The sequence below is a fragment of the Silene latifolia genome, chromosome 10 (assembly GCF_048544455.1).
Source record: "Silene latifolia isolate original U9 population chromosome 10, ASM4854445v1, whole genome shotgun sequence".
NCBI classification, from domain to species: domain Eukaryota; kingdom Viridiplantae; phylum Streptophyta; class Magnoliopsida; order Caryophyllales; family Caryophyllaceae; genus Silene; species Silene latifolia.
In genome coordinates, this window is record NC_133535.1 from 95,561,734 (window position 1) to 95,580,800 (window position 19,067).

The 19,067-nt window shown below is 39.5% G+C and overlaps 1 protein-coding gene across 1 annotated transcript; it reads left to right on the plus strand.

Annotated features, from left to right (window-relative positions):
* The first annotated feature begins 15,121 nt into the window (after positions 1 to 15,121).
* On the plus strand, positions 15,122 to 17,210 carry LOC141607919 (uncharacterized). The gene is made up of 5 exons (XM_074427269.1): positions 15,122 to 15,140; positions 15,534 to 16,133; positions 16,228 to 16,416; positions 16,502 to 16,776; positions 17,070 to 17,210. Exons 1-5 carry the CDS (start codon positions 15,122 to 15,124, stop codon positions 17,208 to 17,210), a joined length of 1,224 nt encoding a protein of 407 aa, XP_074283370.1.
* Positions 17,211 to 19,067: the final 1,857 nt, after the last annotated feature.

The following is a 19,067-nucleotide window of genomic DNA, read 5'->3' on the forward strand; positions in this document are numbered from 1 at the left end:
CGTAGATTGGCTCGCGGCCAACTGAGCAACTTGAGTTTCAAGTGACTTAATGGAAGCTTCTTTTTGTTGGTCACTCATTTGCAGCTGCTTGGTCAATGATTGAATCATCGACTTTAACTCAGTTAACTCACTCAACCCACTAGAAGATGAAGCTCCTTGATGCGGTGGAGGAAAAGAAGGAGGCTTTTGGAAGCCTTGTTGAGCCTTATGAGGAGGGACATAGGGTTGTTGCTGCTGCGGTGGAGGAGTAGGATTGAGAACATTCTGACTGGTCCACCTTAAATTGGGATGGACTGCCTCTTGGTTATTGTAATAGGAACCTCCTCATTGCCTATATTGCTGAAAGGCAAGGACTTGTTCCTTTTCTGTCAGACAGTCAACAGCAGTGTGACCGTCATTGCTTCCACATCTCTCACAAGTGACAGTTTCCTGTTTAGTCAACAGATGAACCGTCTGTTGATCACCACCAGCTTGCAACTCTAATCTATCAACACGAGCATTCATGGCTTCTAGTTGAGCCACAACAGCATTGTCGACCGAATGTACTGTCCGAATACCGTCCCTCGGGTTCCCATACTCAGCACAATTGGTCGCCATCTCCTCGATAATGCCCCATCCCTTATCATCATCAATATTCTTTTGGAATCTCCCATTAGATGAGGCATCAAGTATAGCACGGTGGTCATCATATAACCCATTATAGAATTGGTTGCACAAAAACCACTGATCAAATCCATGGTGAGGAAGAGACCTCACTAGCTTCTTGAATCGACACCAAGCCTCATAAAAATTCTCATCAGGTGCCTGTTTGAAACTCGTAATCTTTCCTCTTAGCTGATTAGTATGTTAGGAAGGAAAGTACCTTTTATAAAAGGCGAGAGCAAGAGTTTCCCAGTTGGTAATACCAGCTGCAGTGCGATCAAGATCGGTGAGCCACTCCTTGGCTCCGTCAGTCAATGAAAAAGGAAACAGGACTTCCTTTATCTTGTCTTGGGTCACTCCCTTAGTGGCGGGAATGGTAGAGCAGTAGTCAGTAAAGACCTCCATATGTTTTCGCGGATATTCACCCGCCACACCTCGATAAAAATTTCTTTCGACCAAATTTATATAGGACGGACGAATATCGAAAGTGTTACCATCCTCTGTCGCGAGCTTGAAACCCTTAGGAATCGAGGCAGCTGTGGGCTCTGAGTGACTCACTATATTAGGCATCTTTACTGGCTTGATAGCAGAAATAGAATTGTCTTCTTCACAAGACTGGTCTTCTGCAAAAAGAAAGTGTTGTAGCTCGGGTTCGAAAGTACTCATGTCTTCCTTTCGAATCTTTCCTTGCAGACGGAGTCTATGCCGACAAGATCTCTTTGGCTCAGGATCAGCTGAGACTAATTCCGACCTGTTTGACCTGGGCATACACAACACTGAAAGAAATAAGTGAGAACTGTCTCAAGAAATGAAAATTCCCTGAGACGGGTAAAAATAAACGAAAAAAAAGGCAGATAGGGCTATTGCCTCCCCGGCAACGGTGCCAAAATTTGATACTGTCGTTTGTGTACCAAAAATAAACCTAAATATACTAACGGAAGCTAGCGATAAGTAGGGTCGATTCTCCACAGGAAGGCAAGATATCTGTCTAAAGGTCCGTCTATTTATGTCACAATATGGGGGTTTTGATTTTGATTTCTAAACTACTAAAAGATTAAAGGAAAGAGAAATTGAAGCAAGAGCAATAAAAGTGAGAAAATACGATAAGAGTGATCAAATAAGAGAGGGTATGCCAGGATTACGGTTCACCATGGTAGTCTATCGACTCAGTTGCAAATAGCCTAGACCATCTACTGTGAGAAGGATAAGTGAAAGGTCCTTCTGGTCCACTTTCTATCCTAGATTTCCACTAACTTAACTTCCATCCTCATTAGGGTAGTCTACTGTTCATAGCAGGTCTATTTATTCCAATCTTCCGATCCAGGAGAAAAGTTAACCAGATTAATGTAATTTAGAAGCGTGCACTCAACTAAATTGATGTTACAGTTAAATTGCTATGGGGACAGATTCTCACATGTAAATTATCTAGTCTATTCGCTACATCATCACAATCTTACCATGGATTCCCTAGTCCTAACATATAAAGAATTAGCTACTCATGTTATTAATGGTGTCAACAATAATAATAATAATAAGCATGCTAACGAAAGACATAATGAAATCATAACAATCAAGCATAAACAAACTAGGGCAAGAATAAATAAAGGAAGAAGGAAAGATTAATGCAAACAAAGTATTGAGATTAAGGAGGAAAGAATGATTACAATTAATAAGAATCCGGCGTAAAGATCAATCCACTAAGCAAAGAGTAATTAAGAACAAAAGTTTCAGAGATTAAGGGAAGGATTAAGCAGTGTGAAGAGTATGAAAAATATAAAAGAGATATCTAATGACCTAATTACGACTTCCTTATATAGGGGAGCGATAATTAACAAAACTAAACCTATCACGGATTAAGTTAACCCGTGTAAACTAGTAAACCTCTCGATCGAGCAGATTCAGACCAATCGATTGAGGTCTTCTTCAGCAATTCCTCTCGATCGAGCAATAAAAGCTCTCGATCGAGGAACTCCAGTAATCACCATTTTGATCGAGCCAACAGAATCACTCAATCGACCACTCGTGTCAGCGAAACCACTCGATCGACCCTCAATTCTTCTCGATCGAGTGCTTTTCCATCAAATCAGCCTCTAACTCGTCTTTAGCAGCTTCCTTGACCTTCCTTCACGCACTCCAAGGCACGTCTCCTGCTTCAATATTCCCGTCTCCTTACAATGCATGCTGAATAGGACGAATAGGGCGTGGTTCCACTACTTTCAGGCTCATTTATGCAAATTAGATAAAACAAACCAAAGTAGCCAATGCGGGGCATATTGCAATACATAAAGATACAAAAAAGCATAGAAATGCGTGCAATAAAAGGCTAAAAAGACTATATATATTGCACGTATCAACGAGACCGAAAAGCTGTCTTATGAATATCCTCATCTGCTATCCTCAACTGGTGATAACCCGACCTCAAATCAATCTTAGAGAACACCCATGCGCCACTCAACTGGTCAAAAAGATCATCAGTCCTTGGCAAAGGATACTTGTTCTTCACCGTGACACGATTCAGCTCCCTATAGTCGATGCATAGCCTCATGCTCCCATCTTTGTTTTTCACAAACAACACTGGTGCTCCCCAAGGTGACACACTAGGCCGGATATACCCCTTGTCTAACAGATCATGTAACTTTTTCTTCAACTCTTCCAGTTCTTTGGGTACCATACGGTATGGTGCTTTACATATAGGACCTATCTCTGGTTTAAGCTCCACATTGAAGTTGATATCCCTCTTAGGTGGTAACCCCGGTATCTCATCTGGAAAGACATCACTAAACACTCCAACCACATATATATCAGATGCTGTCAGCTGTTCCGCGCGCCGATCTCTCACTTGGCAAAGAATCAAGGGACACATCTTCCTCAAACATGACTTTAAGGTCATTACCGCGATGAACTTACACTTTGGTCTCACAACAAACCCCTTATATGCCATCTATATCAAGGACCGCATTTGGAAGGATTATGAACCATCTAGCTGTTCTAGTTGGGCTTGGAAGCGTATTTGTCAGGTAAAGAATAGACTCAAACCTCAATTTTTTGATGCTAATTGGAGAGACCTTGATCAGGAATATACTGCCCAGTTGGGATATTCTTGGTTAGTGGATGAGGCTGATGATGTTCCGTGGTTCCCATGGATTCAGAATAGACTGTTGATTCCAAAACACTCTTTCCATGTGTGGTTGGTTGCTCAGAACAGATTACTTACTCAAGATAGGCTCATCAGGATGAAGATCATACAGGCTAACTGCTGTTTCTTGTGTGGTAATGCTGAGGAGTCCATTGATCATTTATTTTTCAGGTGTCCTTATAGTCAGCAATGCAAACAGCTCCTGGCAACTTGGCTTGACTGTTTCATTCCTGAGCAGGGGGTCATTCAGTGGTGGATAGGCTATAGATGTAGATCATTATTCATGAAGCAGTGTATTGCAGCTTGTATTGCGAGTCTTATGTATGGCATTTGGTTTGCTAGAAACAAATGTCGCATTGAGAATGTGTTACCCCTCCCTGCTGTACTTATAAAGCAGGTGAAGGGGGCTTTTCGTCTGCAATTACAAAGTTGTAGACTAGAGCATAGGGATTGGAGGGTTCTTGCCTGGGTAACTAGGATAGAACAGAGTATGTAAAAGACTAGAGATTTATATCTCTAGTGACAAATTGTTTTGTTGGGCTTATAATATAACACTTACATTTCCCCAAAAAAAAAAAAAAAAAAAAACAAACCCCTTATATGACACTCTAACACCCTTGGGACTCTTTAAAGACACTTTCTTTTGTCGGCAGTCTATCTTAGCATCATACTTACCCAACAAATCCATCCCGATGATGACCTCAAACCCATCCATAGGAAACTCTAACAATTTGACCGGTAAGTCTACCCCTCCAACCAACATGGACACATCTCTATACAACTTGACACAAGACACCGACTCCCCGTAAGGTATAAAAACATTATCTTTTACAAGCTCAAACTCCCCCAAACCCATAGACAAAGCATGACCTCTAGACACAAAAGAGTGTGTTACCCCTGAGTCAAACAAATCAAAAGACGGTGTATTACGAACAGGAAAGGTACCGGTAACTACATGGGCATCGTTCTCAGCTTCTTGTTTGCCCATCATAAAGAGCTTCCCGCTTCTTTTCTAGCCTCCACCCAGGACCGAGGTGTTAGAAGTAGTCGCCTTAGTTGCCGAGTTCTGAGTCACACTATTGTTCGGGCGCTGATAAGATCCTCCACTGTTGCGGTTGAAGCCGCCATTGTTGTTGTTCTGCCCTCCACGGTTACCCCAAGACCCAGATGGCCTGTTGCTCGCAAAGCTCTGGCTCGGAGTCTGAGAGAAACTCCCCTGGTAAGCTCCTGAAACCCATCCAACTTTGGCACTGGTACATTCGTAACTCTTGTGACCCACTCCCCCACAGTTGAAGCAAGTAAGGTTGGAGTTGTCACTAACACTCCGACCACCACCCCTTCCCCATGCTCGAGATCCCCTAGAAAACCCAGATCCTCCTGAAAAAGCCCTAGACTGACCATAGCTGTCCTTCTTGTGGCCAACTGATTGCCACTCTCACTCTCTGCTTTCCTCTATTCAGTGGTGGTTCTCTCCGTAGCCTCCTTGGATAAATCCACCAGCCTCTCAGCTTATCCAGCCCTCAAGTACACATCCTTCAGGTCGGCGATGAACACAGCCAACCCCTTCTCGAAACGAAGAGCCAAATCTCGCTGCCCCAGCTGCATGTCTTCTGTATAACGTAACAGCTCAAGGTACCGGTGATATTACTCTATAACTGTCATGTCATTAGACATGATGAAAGAATCAAACTCGAATCTCAACTTGTGACGGATGTGTTCCGGCACGAATTGCTCTCTCATAGCGCTCTTCAGACCTGACCACGGTATAGCACCGAGCCCCTCATCCCTATAGTATGCTCTGGCATCTTCTTTTACGTTATGCCGCCATACTACCGCCTTACCCCTCAGGTAGTACACTACATGATCAACAGTTAATTCCGGGAGACACTTCACAACCTCAAGGAGACTCTCCAATCTCCATCTCACGGTGCCAGTTATGAAGCAGCTTAGGTTCTCCGGTGCCCTCGTAAGTCGATGGGTTAAAGCGAGCAATGATTCTGCTCAGGTGGGTTGCATACACCGGTTTCTCAGCCCCCTTACCCACATTCTTAAGAGCCTCAAGGAGTGCTTCTTGCTGCTCGATCATACAGGCTACCTCATCTGTGGTCATCTCAGATGCTTGGATATACGTTGCTGACCTCTTTGGCGGCATTTTGAGCTGATAAAAGCAGGGAAACATAAGCACATAGTGTGGGAAATATCGGTATACCTCATCAAGAATTTCGGATTATAACGAAATTATAAATATGAAATTGCTACTCATAAATGAAATTACATAAACAAAAGAATAGAGATTTAGAATTAACCTTTGGTCCTAGCAATTTGGCCTAAGAACAATATCGAAATCGATATTCTCCTAATCGTTGCACCCAAAATGCTTTGAGAAATGCCTCTCAAATTGCTAGAATAAGATCCCCAAAATTGTTAATTATTTTTTAGGGTTTTTGTTTTTGTGATGATGAGAATTTAGGTCAAAAGAATAAGAGAAATGATCTACCTCTTTCTCTCTTTTGAACCGTGTAAAGGAGGGTAATTAGAGGAGATATTTTTCTCCTTTTTTTTTCCTCTTTTTCGGTTTTACCTACTACAAAAATAAGGAGGAAATCTTCTTATTTTAGGTTGTAATCAAAAATGTATAAAATGTGCATTATTTATAAATTGTCATTTATGTCGTCCTGTATTAATAAGTCCACACACTTAATACCGGTCCGTCATCATTTATTATGACAATATCGTATAATATATACATTAACTTTAAATATCGCATATTTATAATTTGCTAATTAAATATTACCGATTACGTTTAATTACGAATTAACATCTTAATTCGTTTAAGCTAACATTATATACATTAATTAAATATAACATTTTATATTCAATTTACGAATTAACAGTTAATCCGTCTCAGCTAATATTATTTAATTGTATTAAATAATCGTCTCATCATCACATTGACTAACTGTTTAGTCAAATACATAGACTAACCTTTTAGTCAGGCATCAATGTGATTATATTTTCATACAATCACATCTCTCAAACACATCCTTTAGGTGTGACTTTTAGGGACCATTGATCACCGCCATCTGCATGATAATAACGTCAAACTTCTAGCAAGCCAACCGTTATTAAGTAAACGTTAATCAACTGATAAAATACTAAGTATACCCTTGTGAACCTATAAGAGATTTATATATGTTATCACACTAACTGTGGAGGACACAAGCTCCAACAAACTCCCACTTGTCCTCACAAGTGTATGTGCGATAACCGATTCTCATATCCTAAAATTTCTCCCACTCAATGTAAAACAATTTGCAAAATCCGTATTCACAAAGGTCGTATTTTACAAGTGATCAATATCAAGAGTGGTTTTCCCGACTAGAGAGTAACTTAACTGATAAACGAATCATCATTCGAGCATGGCCATGCATTTCAGTTACAACTCCTCGAGTGGCCCTTAGAAATAACTAAACCTGATAAAGGTTGGAAATTTTCTTCAAATCGAATCCTGCAGATATAAGCACAGTATGAAATGACCCAGTGAAAATCTACTTAGCCTCCTGTTACGGTCGACCATGAGAAAGAAACCAAAATCACCCAAAAACTACCTTAATCTCAAGAGACAGTCGATAGTCAAAAGAATCGACTCTAGGAACACAATGGACGTCCAATCCATGACCTGGCATCGAATGTTTTTAAACATTTAGGACTCCATTACGTTGTCACAATTTGTCCTACGAGGTATCATTATAACTCGCATCTGTGATCGATCAGCCAACTGTTTGACTTATAGCTCGTTGAACCCACCATCAATCAACTTCACAATATAATAGCCAGAGTTATCAGCTCATGTAGGCGATTACGGACGAAAACAAATATAATGTAATTCAGTTCACTTTGTGGCGTTCAATGTTGTCGTACAATCCACATGAAAAACAAAATATAAAATAATACGATGAAGTTATAAATAGCATATGAAAAAGATAATGTATCGAATCCATTAGCAACTAGTACAACTCAGGAACACGTTTAATTCCCATGGAAATAACGTGCCCTTCATGCTTATCATATTTCAATGGTTTAGTGAGAGGGTCCGCGATGTTATCATCCGAAGCAATCTTGTCAATCACTATCTCCTCTTGCTCCACGTAATCACGGATCAGGTGAGCCTTCCGATGTACATATCTAGACTTGTTGCTAGACTTAGGCTCCTTAGCCTGGAAGATGGCACCTCTATTGTCACAATAGATAGTGCTTGGGTCATTCGAACTATGAACTATGGTTAGTCCTTGTAAGAATTAACGCATCCATATAGCTTCCTTTGCTGCTTGTGAATCGGCATAGTACTCGGATTCAGTAGTAGAATCTGCAACAACTTCCTGTTTGGAACTCTTCCAGCTGACCGCAGCATCATTAAGAGTAAAGACGAATCCAGATTAAGATTTCGAGTCATCTCGATCCGTTTGGAAGCTAGCATCTGCGTAACCGATTGCACATAGCTTAGTATCTCCCCCATAAGTCAATACCCAATCCTTAGTCCTCCGTAGGTACTTAAGGATGTTTTTAACAGCCACCCAGTGTGTTTCATCTAGATTGTGTTGGTACCGACTCGTCATACTCAATGCATATGCCACGTCTGGACGTGTGCATATCATGGCATACATGATCGATCCTATGGCCGATGCATAAGGAATGCGAGTCATGCGTTCAACCCCTTCAGGTGTCGTGGGTGACTGAGACTTGCTCAAATGCATCCCAGAAATCATTGGAAGGTTCCCCTTCTTGGAGTTGGTCATGCTGAACCTTTCAAGAATCTTATCTAAATAAGACTCCTGACTCAGTGATAATATCCGTCGTGATCTATCTAGATAGATACGGATTCCCAATATGCGTTGTGCCTCACCCAGATCTTTCATCTGGAAATGGTTCTTCAACCATCCTTTTACCGAAGATAAGAGAGGAATGTCATTCCCAATCAAGAGTATATCAATGACATACAATATCAAGAAAACAATCTTGCTCCCACTCGACTTGATATATAAGCATGGTTCCTCGACCGATCGAGTGAACCCATACTCTTTTATCACCTGGTCGAAACGATGATTCCAACTCCGAGAAGCTTGCTTAAGTCCATAAATGGAATGCTTAAGCTTGCACACTTTCTTAGGATTTTCAGGATCTATGAAACCTTCGGGTTGTACCATGTACAACTCCTCCTCCAAATAACCGTTTAAGATGGCGGTTTTCACATCCATCTGCCAAATTTCATAGTCATGAAAAGCGGCAATCGCTATGATTATCCTAATGGAACGCAGCATGACTACGGGTGCAAAAATTTCATTATAATGCAATCCGTGCACTTGAGTGAAACCTTTTGCCACTAGTCGTGCTTTATAGGTATCTGGTTGCCCGTCTACAGAATGCTTTATTTTGTAAAGCCATTTGCACTGAAGAGGTCTTACCTCGTTAGGTAAATCAACAAGATCCCATACGTCATTCTCATATATGGAGTCCATCTCGGAAGCTATGGCTTCAAGCCATAGCTTTGAGTCGGAACAGGCCATGGCACCTTTATAGGTAGCGGGTTCATTACTCTCTAGGAGCAAAACGTCATTTTCCTCGACCATACCAATGTATATGTCTGGAGGATTAGAGACTCTACCCGACCTCCTAGGTTCCTGAGGAATATTAACCGTATCATCAGTTGAAGGAACAACTTCCTCCATCTATTCCTCGGTTGTTGGTTCTTGAATCTCCGACAGCTCTAAGGTTCTATTACTTGACTTGTTCTCGAAAAATTCTTTCTCTAAGAACTTCGCACTAGCCGCAACAAAAACTCGATGTTCGGTAGGCGAATAGAAGTAATGACCAAACATTCCTTTTGGATAACCAATAAAGTATGTCTTGACCGATCGCGGGCCAAGCTTATCCTCGTGTCTCCACTTAACATAAGCCTCGCAGCCCCAAACCCGGATAAAGGACAAGTTAGGGACCGTTCCCTTCCACATTTCATATGGAGTCTTGTCAACAGCTTTAGACGGACTTCGGTTAAGTATAAGAGCAGCTGACAAAAGAGCAAAACCCCATAATGAATTAGGTACTACCGTGTGACTCATCATGGATTGAACCATATCAAGTAGTGTTCGATTTCTCCGTTTGGACACACCATTTAATTGAGGTGTTCTAGGTGGATTTAACTGTAAAACAATTCCACAGTCTTTAACGTGTTTATCAAACTCATTTGAAAGATATTCGCCACCGCGATCTGAACGGAGTGCTTTAACCTTTCTTCCCAGTTGGTTCTCAACCTTATTCTGGTATTCCTTGAATTTTTCAAAGGACTCACTTTTATGCTTCAATAAATAGACATATCCGTATCTACTCAAATCGTCCGTGAAAGTGATAAAATATCTATAGCCATCTCTAGCTGTGATTGACATAGGTCCACATACATCAGTATGTATGAGTCCTAATAGGTCACTAGCGCGCATTCCAACACCTTTGAAGGAAATTCGAGTCATTTTGCCGATAAGACATGATTCACACGTGCCAAATGTAGAAAAATCAAATGTGGGAATAGTCCCATTCTCAATGAGTTTCTTTACACGTTTTTCATTTATGTGTCCCATTCGACAATGCCATAGCTAAGTTTGATCTTTGTCACCAACCTTTAATTTCTTATTATTCACATGTAATATATATGTGGTTTGATCTAAGATGTAAATTCCATTCATGGAAACTGCTTTGCCATAAACCATTTCATTAAAAGAGAAAATACAGCTATTGTCCTTTATTGTAAATGAAAAACCGTCTTTATCAAGTACGGAAACAAAAATAATGTTCTTAGATAAACTGGGTACATAGTAACAGTTATATAAATATAACTCGAAACCACTAGGGAGCTGGATTACATATGTTCCCATTGAGACTGTAGCAACTCGTGCTCCATTCCCAACTCTCAGGTCCACATCACCCTTTGCGAGGGGTTTGATGTTTTTTAGGCCCTACAAATGATTACACAGATGAGAACCACAACCATTATCAAGTACCCAAGTTCTGAAACTTGTATGGTTAATCTCAATCATATGAATATAAGATGACATACCAACAGGAGTGACGCGGCCTGCTTTTATGTCCTCACGGTACACGGGATAGTTCCTCCTCCAATGTCCAGTCTTGTGACAATGGTGGCATTCAACGTTACCGTCCTTGCTCTTTGCCTTGCCTTGTGAGCCACTAGTCTCACCAGGCCCACTCTTACCGTTTCCTGACTTTTAAAACTTTGGCTTTCCTACAGTTAGGTCGCCGTGAGCCTTTCCCTTACCCTTATTCTTGTTGGAAATCATGAGAACATCTTGCTTCATGCTCCCACTCAATTTCATATCCTTCTCGGTCTGTACGAGAAGTGAGTGTAGCTGATGAGGACTTTTCTTCATGTGATTCATGTAGTAATTTGCCCTGAAAAGGGCAAAACCATCATGGAGTGAATGAAGCATACGGTCAATGACTATGCTCTCACTAATTTTGCAATCAAGTGCCTCCTGCTTCTCGACATTCTCAATCATGTTAAGAATGTGTGGGCTAACCGGTTGGCCCTTCTGGACTTTCGCATCAAAGAAGCGACAAGTATGCTCATAAGTAACGATTCTCGGTGCTTTTGAGAACTCATTAGTGAGTGTGGTGAAAATCTTGTTTGCACCTTGGGCAATGAAGCGTCTTTTCAAATTGGTTTCCATTGCAAAAATGAGTACGTTCTTTATCGCACCCGCTTCCATAACGAAGTCACTATAAGCAATTGACTCGTTAGCTCTTGCATTGGGGCCTGGGTTTGGCGGTATTGGCTCAGTTAAGTACTTGAGCTTACCGTCAGCAATGGCAGCATTCCGTAATGATGCCTCCCAGTCCGCAAAGTTGGACCCGTCTTTCTTCAGTCGTGTGAACTGATTCATGTGGTCCATGAAAGCTTTTAGCCAGGACTCGCTTCCAAGTGTGGCACTTGGCATAGGGATTTCGTTATTTCCAGCCATTTGTTGTAAGCAGTATTATCAATATAAAACGAATTCTACACTGCGAAAAGGAAAAAAAATATAATAAGCATACTCATCGTTATGATTTAAGTTAATGCAATACTGTTATAACGCGAAGACTCAAGCATTTATACAATTGACCTTACTCAAGAATTATATAAATGATCCCAAGACTCAATTATCTGTAAATTGATAAGCCAACCTTTTGGCTAATTCTACTTTTAGAATTCTTGGTTGATAAATTTCAGTAAATTCTATCTATAGTCCATCATAATCTCGAGAAACTCTTCGGATTATAATGTTTAGGTAAACTAAGTCAACACAAACTACTTACCCAACGTAGAAGGGGTCATATGGAGAGTAAGGTCCTATATGCCTACCGACGAAGAAGGGATTCATAGTTGTTTGGCCTTATAAAGACTAGTCTCAATTTCAGTTTTAGAGGAAGATCCCATCAACTTTATTTTAATTCATTTTAAGTGAACTAATATCTAGCATGCGAGAATGAATAAACTAAGGTGATGGCTTAAAATTGTGTGACATCTGTATGTCTATGAAAACTAACATCCAAACTATATGAGTCAATTTTCATGCATTTTAGTAGGTGGTTTGGTTTAGGCGGAATATGATGCACTAACTATCATGCAATGAAAAGCAATAAGAATGGAAAAACGTAAAACAAAAATAAAGTCCTAGTGTGGCCTATCTACCAAAATGAACATAAATACAACTTTGGAATCCATCCTTGGACCCTAGAAGCTTGTCTTGATGTTCCATCTTGGTCCATGTAGCGGGAGTGAGCAATCCAATCTCCATCTTTAGTCTTCTCAAAATCACAATTAATAAATTACAAAATAAACCTATTTACATTCTAATTTCAAAACCATAATACTTAAAGAAAACCAAAAGGAGATACGAGATCTCAAAATTACATTAAAATTATGTTTCCATCATTACGAAAACATAATTAACTAAGGCCACACTAGGTATTACAAATTACAACCGATTGCAAAAATACGTAAATAAACCATTCAACAAAACATTCAACTAAATAAAAATGCATCAACTATAAATTAATCATTCAAGACATAATTCCTTAATTATGTAGAGTAATTTATCCAAACCACCTATTTAAATGCTCAAATTATGTGACAATTCCTCAATTACTCACAATAATTTCAATCTTAATTCACATTAACCTATAATATGAATTAATCTAACATTATTTTAAACTTCTTTAAAATAATTTGGGTATCTAAAATTTGTGAACCTTTTCACAACAATTATACATTATAAATAATGTATAAAGATTATTGGCCAAAAATAAACAAATTTTTTTTTTATTAATGCTCTCGGCAAATCGAAAAACAAAAACAGAATTTTTTTTTCTTTTTCTCTCGGCATTTCCATAAAAAACGAAAAAAAAACAATTTTTTTTTTCTAATGGTTGCGGCATTTCTACCCTAAAACCGAAAAAACAAAAAAAAAATCCTTCTAATGCTTGCGGCATTCCTGCCCAAAAAGAAAAAAAAACAGTTTTTTTTATAAAACAACTCATTTGTTATGAACAATTGTTTAAAGTTGCTATTATAACAAGATTGGCATAATCATCTTTTTAATTTAAACATATATTCAAACTAGATGATTCAATTTAACCTCTTAAAATGAATATCTAAATCATGATTAAATTGATTATCCGGATATTTGATTCATCACAATTGATTTGAACATGATTAAATTAACTTGTATGCCAAAACTATATAGCAAAAACAAATCATCAACAATTAAAAACAATTTCCATTTACATTTTAAGTTAATTCTTATTAAATCAAAACATCTACAAAATTATCATATTATCATCTTAACCTATTAAAACAATAATATGAATAAATCAAAATGGAATAAAACATCAAAAACAAAGAAAAAAAACAGAAATCCTCTCGACAAAAAAAAATTTCCACGGCCGAAAGTTTTTTTTTTTCTTCAAATTTTTGTTTAAATTCATTTATGAAAATCATATAAAATAATTTCGTGGCCTATGCTCTGATACCACTTGTGGGAAATATCGGTATACTTCATCAAGAATTTCGGATTATAACGAAATTATAAATATGAAATTGCTAATCATAAATGAAATTACATAAACAAAAGAATAGAGATTTAGAATTAACCTTTGGTCCTAGCAATTTGGCCTAAGAACAATATCGAAATCGATATTCTCCTTATCGTTGCACCCAAAATGCTTTGAGAAATGCCTCTCAAATTGCTAGAATGAGATCCCCAAAATTGTTAATTATTTTTTAGGGTTTTTGTTTTTGTGATGATGAGAATTTAGGTCAAAAGAATAAGAGAAATGATCTACCTCTTTCTCTCTTTTGAACCGTGTAAAGGAGGGGAATTAGAGGAGATATTTTTCTCCTTTTTTTTCCTCTTTTTCGGTTTTACCTACTACCAAAATAAGGAGGAAATCTTCTTATTTTAAGTTGTAATAAAAAATGTATAAAATGTGCATTATTTATAAATTATCATTTATGTCGTCCTGTATTAATAAGTCCACACACTTAATACCGGTCCGTCATCATTTATTATGACAATATCGTATAATATATATGTTTTAGCAGGATTTTCCTGAAAGGATCCGGCTTAATTATAGAGTAGTCAGGGTATCTAGTTCTATAAATTAGAGATATAAGTATGAACGGATGACAGAAGAGAATATAATATAAATTGTGTTATTACGTTTTTAATGTAGGCTAAATACAAACAGGCGCATAAACTCAAACACCAGAGAGAAAATAGAGGATAATTTGTGATATATATTGATTAATAAGCAAAAATGTGTCTCTCCTTTACAATTGTGTTTCCATTCTATTTATACTTCTCAAATGATAACGTTGGATTGATCTTCAACGTTCCCCTCTTTTGTTGGAGCTGTTACACTCCCTATTAACTCGGTTGACTCGTTCTCCTTTGAATATTTCCTCTTGTATGTCCAGGTTCATTGGTAATATAGCTTCGTGATTAGACTTGGTCTTCCTTGATAATAGGACATGAACATTAATCTTGTTGTAATCGTTAGCCTGCTTTTCAACTCAATCCACTTTGTCTAGGAGTATTACCAGGCTATTCTCGTGCTTACCATCGGGCCACCCTTTTGGATTAGATAGTTTATTCATCCCGTAATATTTTTCATCTATCTGACAGTGGTTAGAATTGTCCGGTCTCTGTCTGCCCCAATCACCCTTGTGAGGTCAGGCTAAGTAAGAGTCAGACCAGGCTAAACTGGGCCTAACAATTGCCCCTTGACATTTTACCTATGCTGGATCTGACCAGGGGTGAGATGTCAATTTTACCGGGTTATACAATAAGAAGAGTCATATTTATTCAGTGACTCTTAGACTCCTAGTTACCGTTGAACACTGCAACGGCTAAGTGATGTCATGCTGACAGTTTTGCAATTTCTAGGGTTTCCATACCGTTATACATCTTCTATAAATACGGTATTTAGGGCGATGTTATTTTTCACCAAATTTCCTCCACTTTCTTTGCTAAATTTTCTTCTGAAATTCTCCCTATTTCCCAAAGAATCTTGTCCTCGCTAATTTACACTCTTTAAATAATTTAACTTTACCACAATAAATCGACAATAATAGATATGGGAGCCAAAAAACGCCCCGCATCCCGGAAAAAGTCTGCTGCTTTGTTGAGCTGAACCCACGACATCCAAGAGGAAGAGGTGAGGGAAATTGATCCTCCTGCTCGTGCTGTGGCTTTCAAGTATCAGGATTCTGTTTTTACTGCTCTTCAATCTCTGGATTCTTCTTTCCCTGAGGAAAATTTACTAAAAACAAACTATGACAAGATTCTAAGGGAGAAGAAAATAATTCCTGAGTCAACTGAGGTATGGATCCCTGAGTCGTGTCCGGTTAGGGCTAACTGGGTATCACCTGGTTGGTTCTGTATTTTTGAATGGGCGTTCAAAGCAGGCTGTAAGTTACCTTTTACTCCCTTAATGATTGATACCATTCGTGCTATGGAGGTATCTCCTTTTCAGATTATGCCAATGGTTTGGAAACTTGTCCATTCTATTGAAAATTTATGTGCTAAACATAATCTTGTAATTACTATTAATGATATCAAGGCAGTATATCATATGAAAAATCCTGTTGATGGTCGCTTTAATTTGAGAATAAAATCGAAAATGTCTCCATTAATTACTAACCTGGACTCTGGAGATGATAAAAATTGGGCAAAGACTTTCCTGTTTGTCCGGACTGAGACTCTGGGATCAGGCTTTGATTATCTGAGATATCCTCCCTTGGAGAGTGGTAGGTTCCTTGTACTTTTTATTTTGCAATATATATATTACATGAAATTAATGGATTTTGATTCTTACCTGTGTAATTTTGACGGTTTTTGCAGCTCCTGATTGGAGTTGTGATCCTCTTGATGAGGAAGCTATTTCCAGGATAGAGGCTTTCCTTGCTATTCCTGAGGAGGAGAGGACCTGGCCAGCTAGTTTGGGCAGGGAGTTGTTGCCCCGGTATATGAAGACCAAGCTGACTGGGGTCAGAGTACCCAAAGGCAAGCCTAGTTCTACTGCTCTTTCCTGTACGTCTTCTGTATACTTTTATATTGGCCGTTATCTTCCTGTCGTTCTTTGTTTGATACTCACGTATATTTTTTATATATTCAGTATTTAGGTCTTCTGCTAGGCTGGCCAGCTTTTATGCAAAGGATTTGAAGGCTGGGGTGGCTAGGATTGCTTTGAATGTACCCAAGAGCCGGAGGCTAGTGGGAGTGACAAAACGCTCGATATCCTGGTTTCGATGTTCGACCTCCTCAAGATCCACCCAGGGTAATGTCACCGGAGATCGTCCAGGCTCAAAAAAGAAAGAGGGAAGATGTTATCCTGGAAGAGGAGGAAGGAGAGAAACAGCCTATCCCGGCTCAGCCAATCAGGAGTATAAGGCAAGTGCCTGCTAGGATTGATGACATGGATGATGCCCGGGCACGGATAGATGAGTTTTCTGCAAAGATGAGCGACCAGCTATTGTCTGCTAGTACCCTTGAGTCGTCTACCGAGTGGTTTCTATTCGACTTCTCTTGTAACAAGGGTCATTGAACTTGCTTCCCATGCTAGGGAGGTTAGTTGTAAAGGGATATTTTTAATTGTTCATGTGCTTTTTGTTTTGCCTTGTATTTGGCTGATTGATTTTGTATATATGTAGGGGTTGGATGCCGGGTTGGCTACTGCTTGTTAGCTTAGGGACGCCCAGGCCAGGGTTTCTAGTTTGGAGGAAAAACTGAATAAAGTTAATCGTGACCTGCACACATCCAGGGGTAATGAAGTAGTACTTCAATCTCGGTTGGGGACAGCTAGGAGTCAACCAGGGCTGCTATAGTTTGTGAGGTGGTGCGAAAAATGCCGAGAAGGTCGTCAGTGGAGTTGGAGGTGAGAAGCGGGCAATGCGATCGATTGAGAAAGAATGAGGAGCTTGCTGCTTGAAAAAAGAATTGGTGGACGCATGGTTGGTGATCTTTGCTCAATACTTCTTCGGGAAAGGCCGGGTTGATGCTATGAGGGATCCAGAATCCGACCGGCTAATGGAATCCGGACCGGGATGAGATAGCTTTGGACGCTCAATATCCTGATTTGGCCAGTATGGGTCAAGAAGAAGAAGTGGATTCTCCTCCTTCCAAGGCAAAGTCCGTGACCAGGAAATGGCGGATGGTTGTGAGTCGATTCTCTCAAAAATAACTTAGTTTTGTGTTTCTTTTTGGTTTTGGTCTATCCAGGGGGAATGTCCCCGGAATGAATATTTAGAAACATTTTTTGGCCCATCCAGGGGGATGTCCCTGGAATGGATGGTTATTAGGTGTGTGGTAAGGCCAATTATTTTGGATGAATAAATATTTGGTCTTTGTTTCTTTTTGTGTTCGACAAGGTACTTTTTTGTGATGTTGGATTTTTACCGGATCGACCGTTTGCGTTTTTATTTTTGACTGGATCGGGCCAGTGTTTGTGCTTTGATCTGCCAGTCTTTATTATATATTATGGGTGGGGTTGTTGCTCATCCGGAGGGCTTACGTCCCTCGCCTGTCTGGAGGGGTTATGACCCATCTATGTTTATACAAGTCGGAAGGAGTTTTCCGTTTGTATGTTTAAGTGGAGCTCAATATTTAAGGCCTGTTTTGCAACTGAAATTTGGATATCAGTTGGATATTTGATGGGGGTGGCCCCCAATCTTTAAGATTTGTTTTAAAAATGCAATATGCAAAACAAGTATTGAAGATTTCACTAAGTAAATATGAGAATATAGATAAGTACTTGGGCACATAATTTGAAGAAGTCATATACGGCATTTATTCATATAATTGCAAGTATCATACATGTAGTTTCTAGGCAAGAAATGTCAAGGTGAAGAATTATACCTGGATTGAGAGATGTATTTTATATGTGAAATAGTTTTAAATGTGCAATATTCCAAGCTCTTGGGATCATTTCGCCGTCCGTGGTTTGTAATCTATAGGCTCCCCGGCCGACTATTGAATCAATCGATAGGGACCTTCCCAGGTTGGGGCCAATTTGCCAAAGATTCTTTTCTTTTGTGTTTTGGAATACTTTCCGAGGACAAGATCACCTACCCCGAATACCCTGGCTTTGATAGTCTTGTTGTAGCTTCTCGCAACTCTTTGCTGATATGCTACTAATCTGATGCTTCCTGCATCTCTTAGCTCTTCTGTTAAGTCCAGGCTATCCTCCATTAGAGGTATATTGTTTGTTGTTGTGTTCGAGGCTACATCCGGGTGATGGAATGTCTACCTCACCGAATTATCGCTTCACATCCATAGACCAAGGAGTAGGGGGTTTGGCCAAAGGGATGTTTTAGGCGTGGTTTTGTCACCCAAAGGACCAGGGGGGAGCTCTTGACCCATCTACCTTTTCTTCTTTCCAGCTTTTTCTTTATGCAAATTGATTACCACTTTATTACTGGATTCTGCCTGACCGTTGGCTTTTGGATATCCTGGTGTGGATGTTACCAGTTGATGTTCCATTGAGCACGGAAGGTCATTGCTTCTTTTTTTTCCCACAAATTGTGTGCCATTGTCGCATACTATTTCGGAGGGGATGCCATATCTACATATGATGTTGTGTTTGATGAATGCTATGACATCCTTCTCCTTGACTTGCACTGTATGATTCACTTCTATCCACTTGGAGAAGTAATCGGTCATTGCTAGCATGAAAACTTTCTGTC

Excerpts from the sequence above, each read along its gene's own strand:
- LOC141607919 (XM_074427269.1), top strand. Across the intron at positions 16,134-16,227 it reads ATATCCTCCCTTGGAGAGTG|CTCCTGATTGGAGTTGTGAT; the intron begins GTAGGTTCCTTG and ends CGGTTTTTGCAG. Across the intron at positions 16,417-16,501 it reads TAGTTCTACTGCTCTTTCCT|TATTTAGGTCTTCTGCTAGG; the intron begins GTACGTCTTCTG and ends TTATATATTCAG.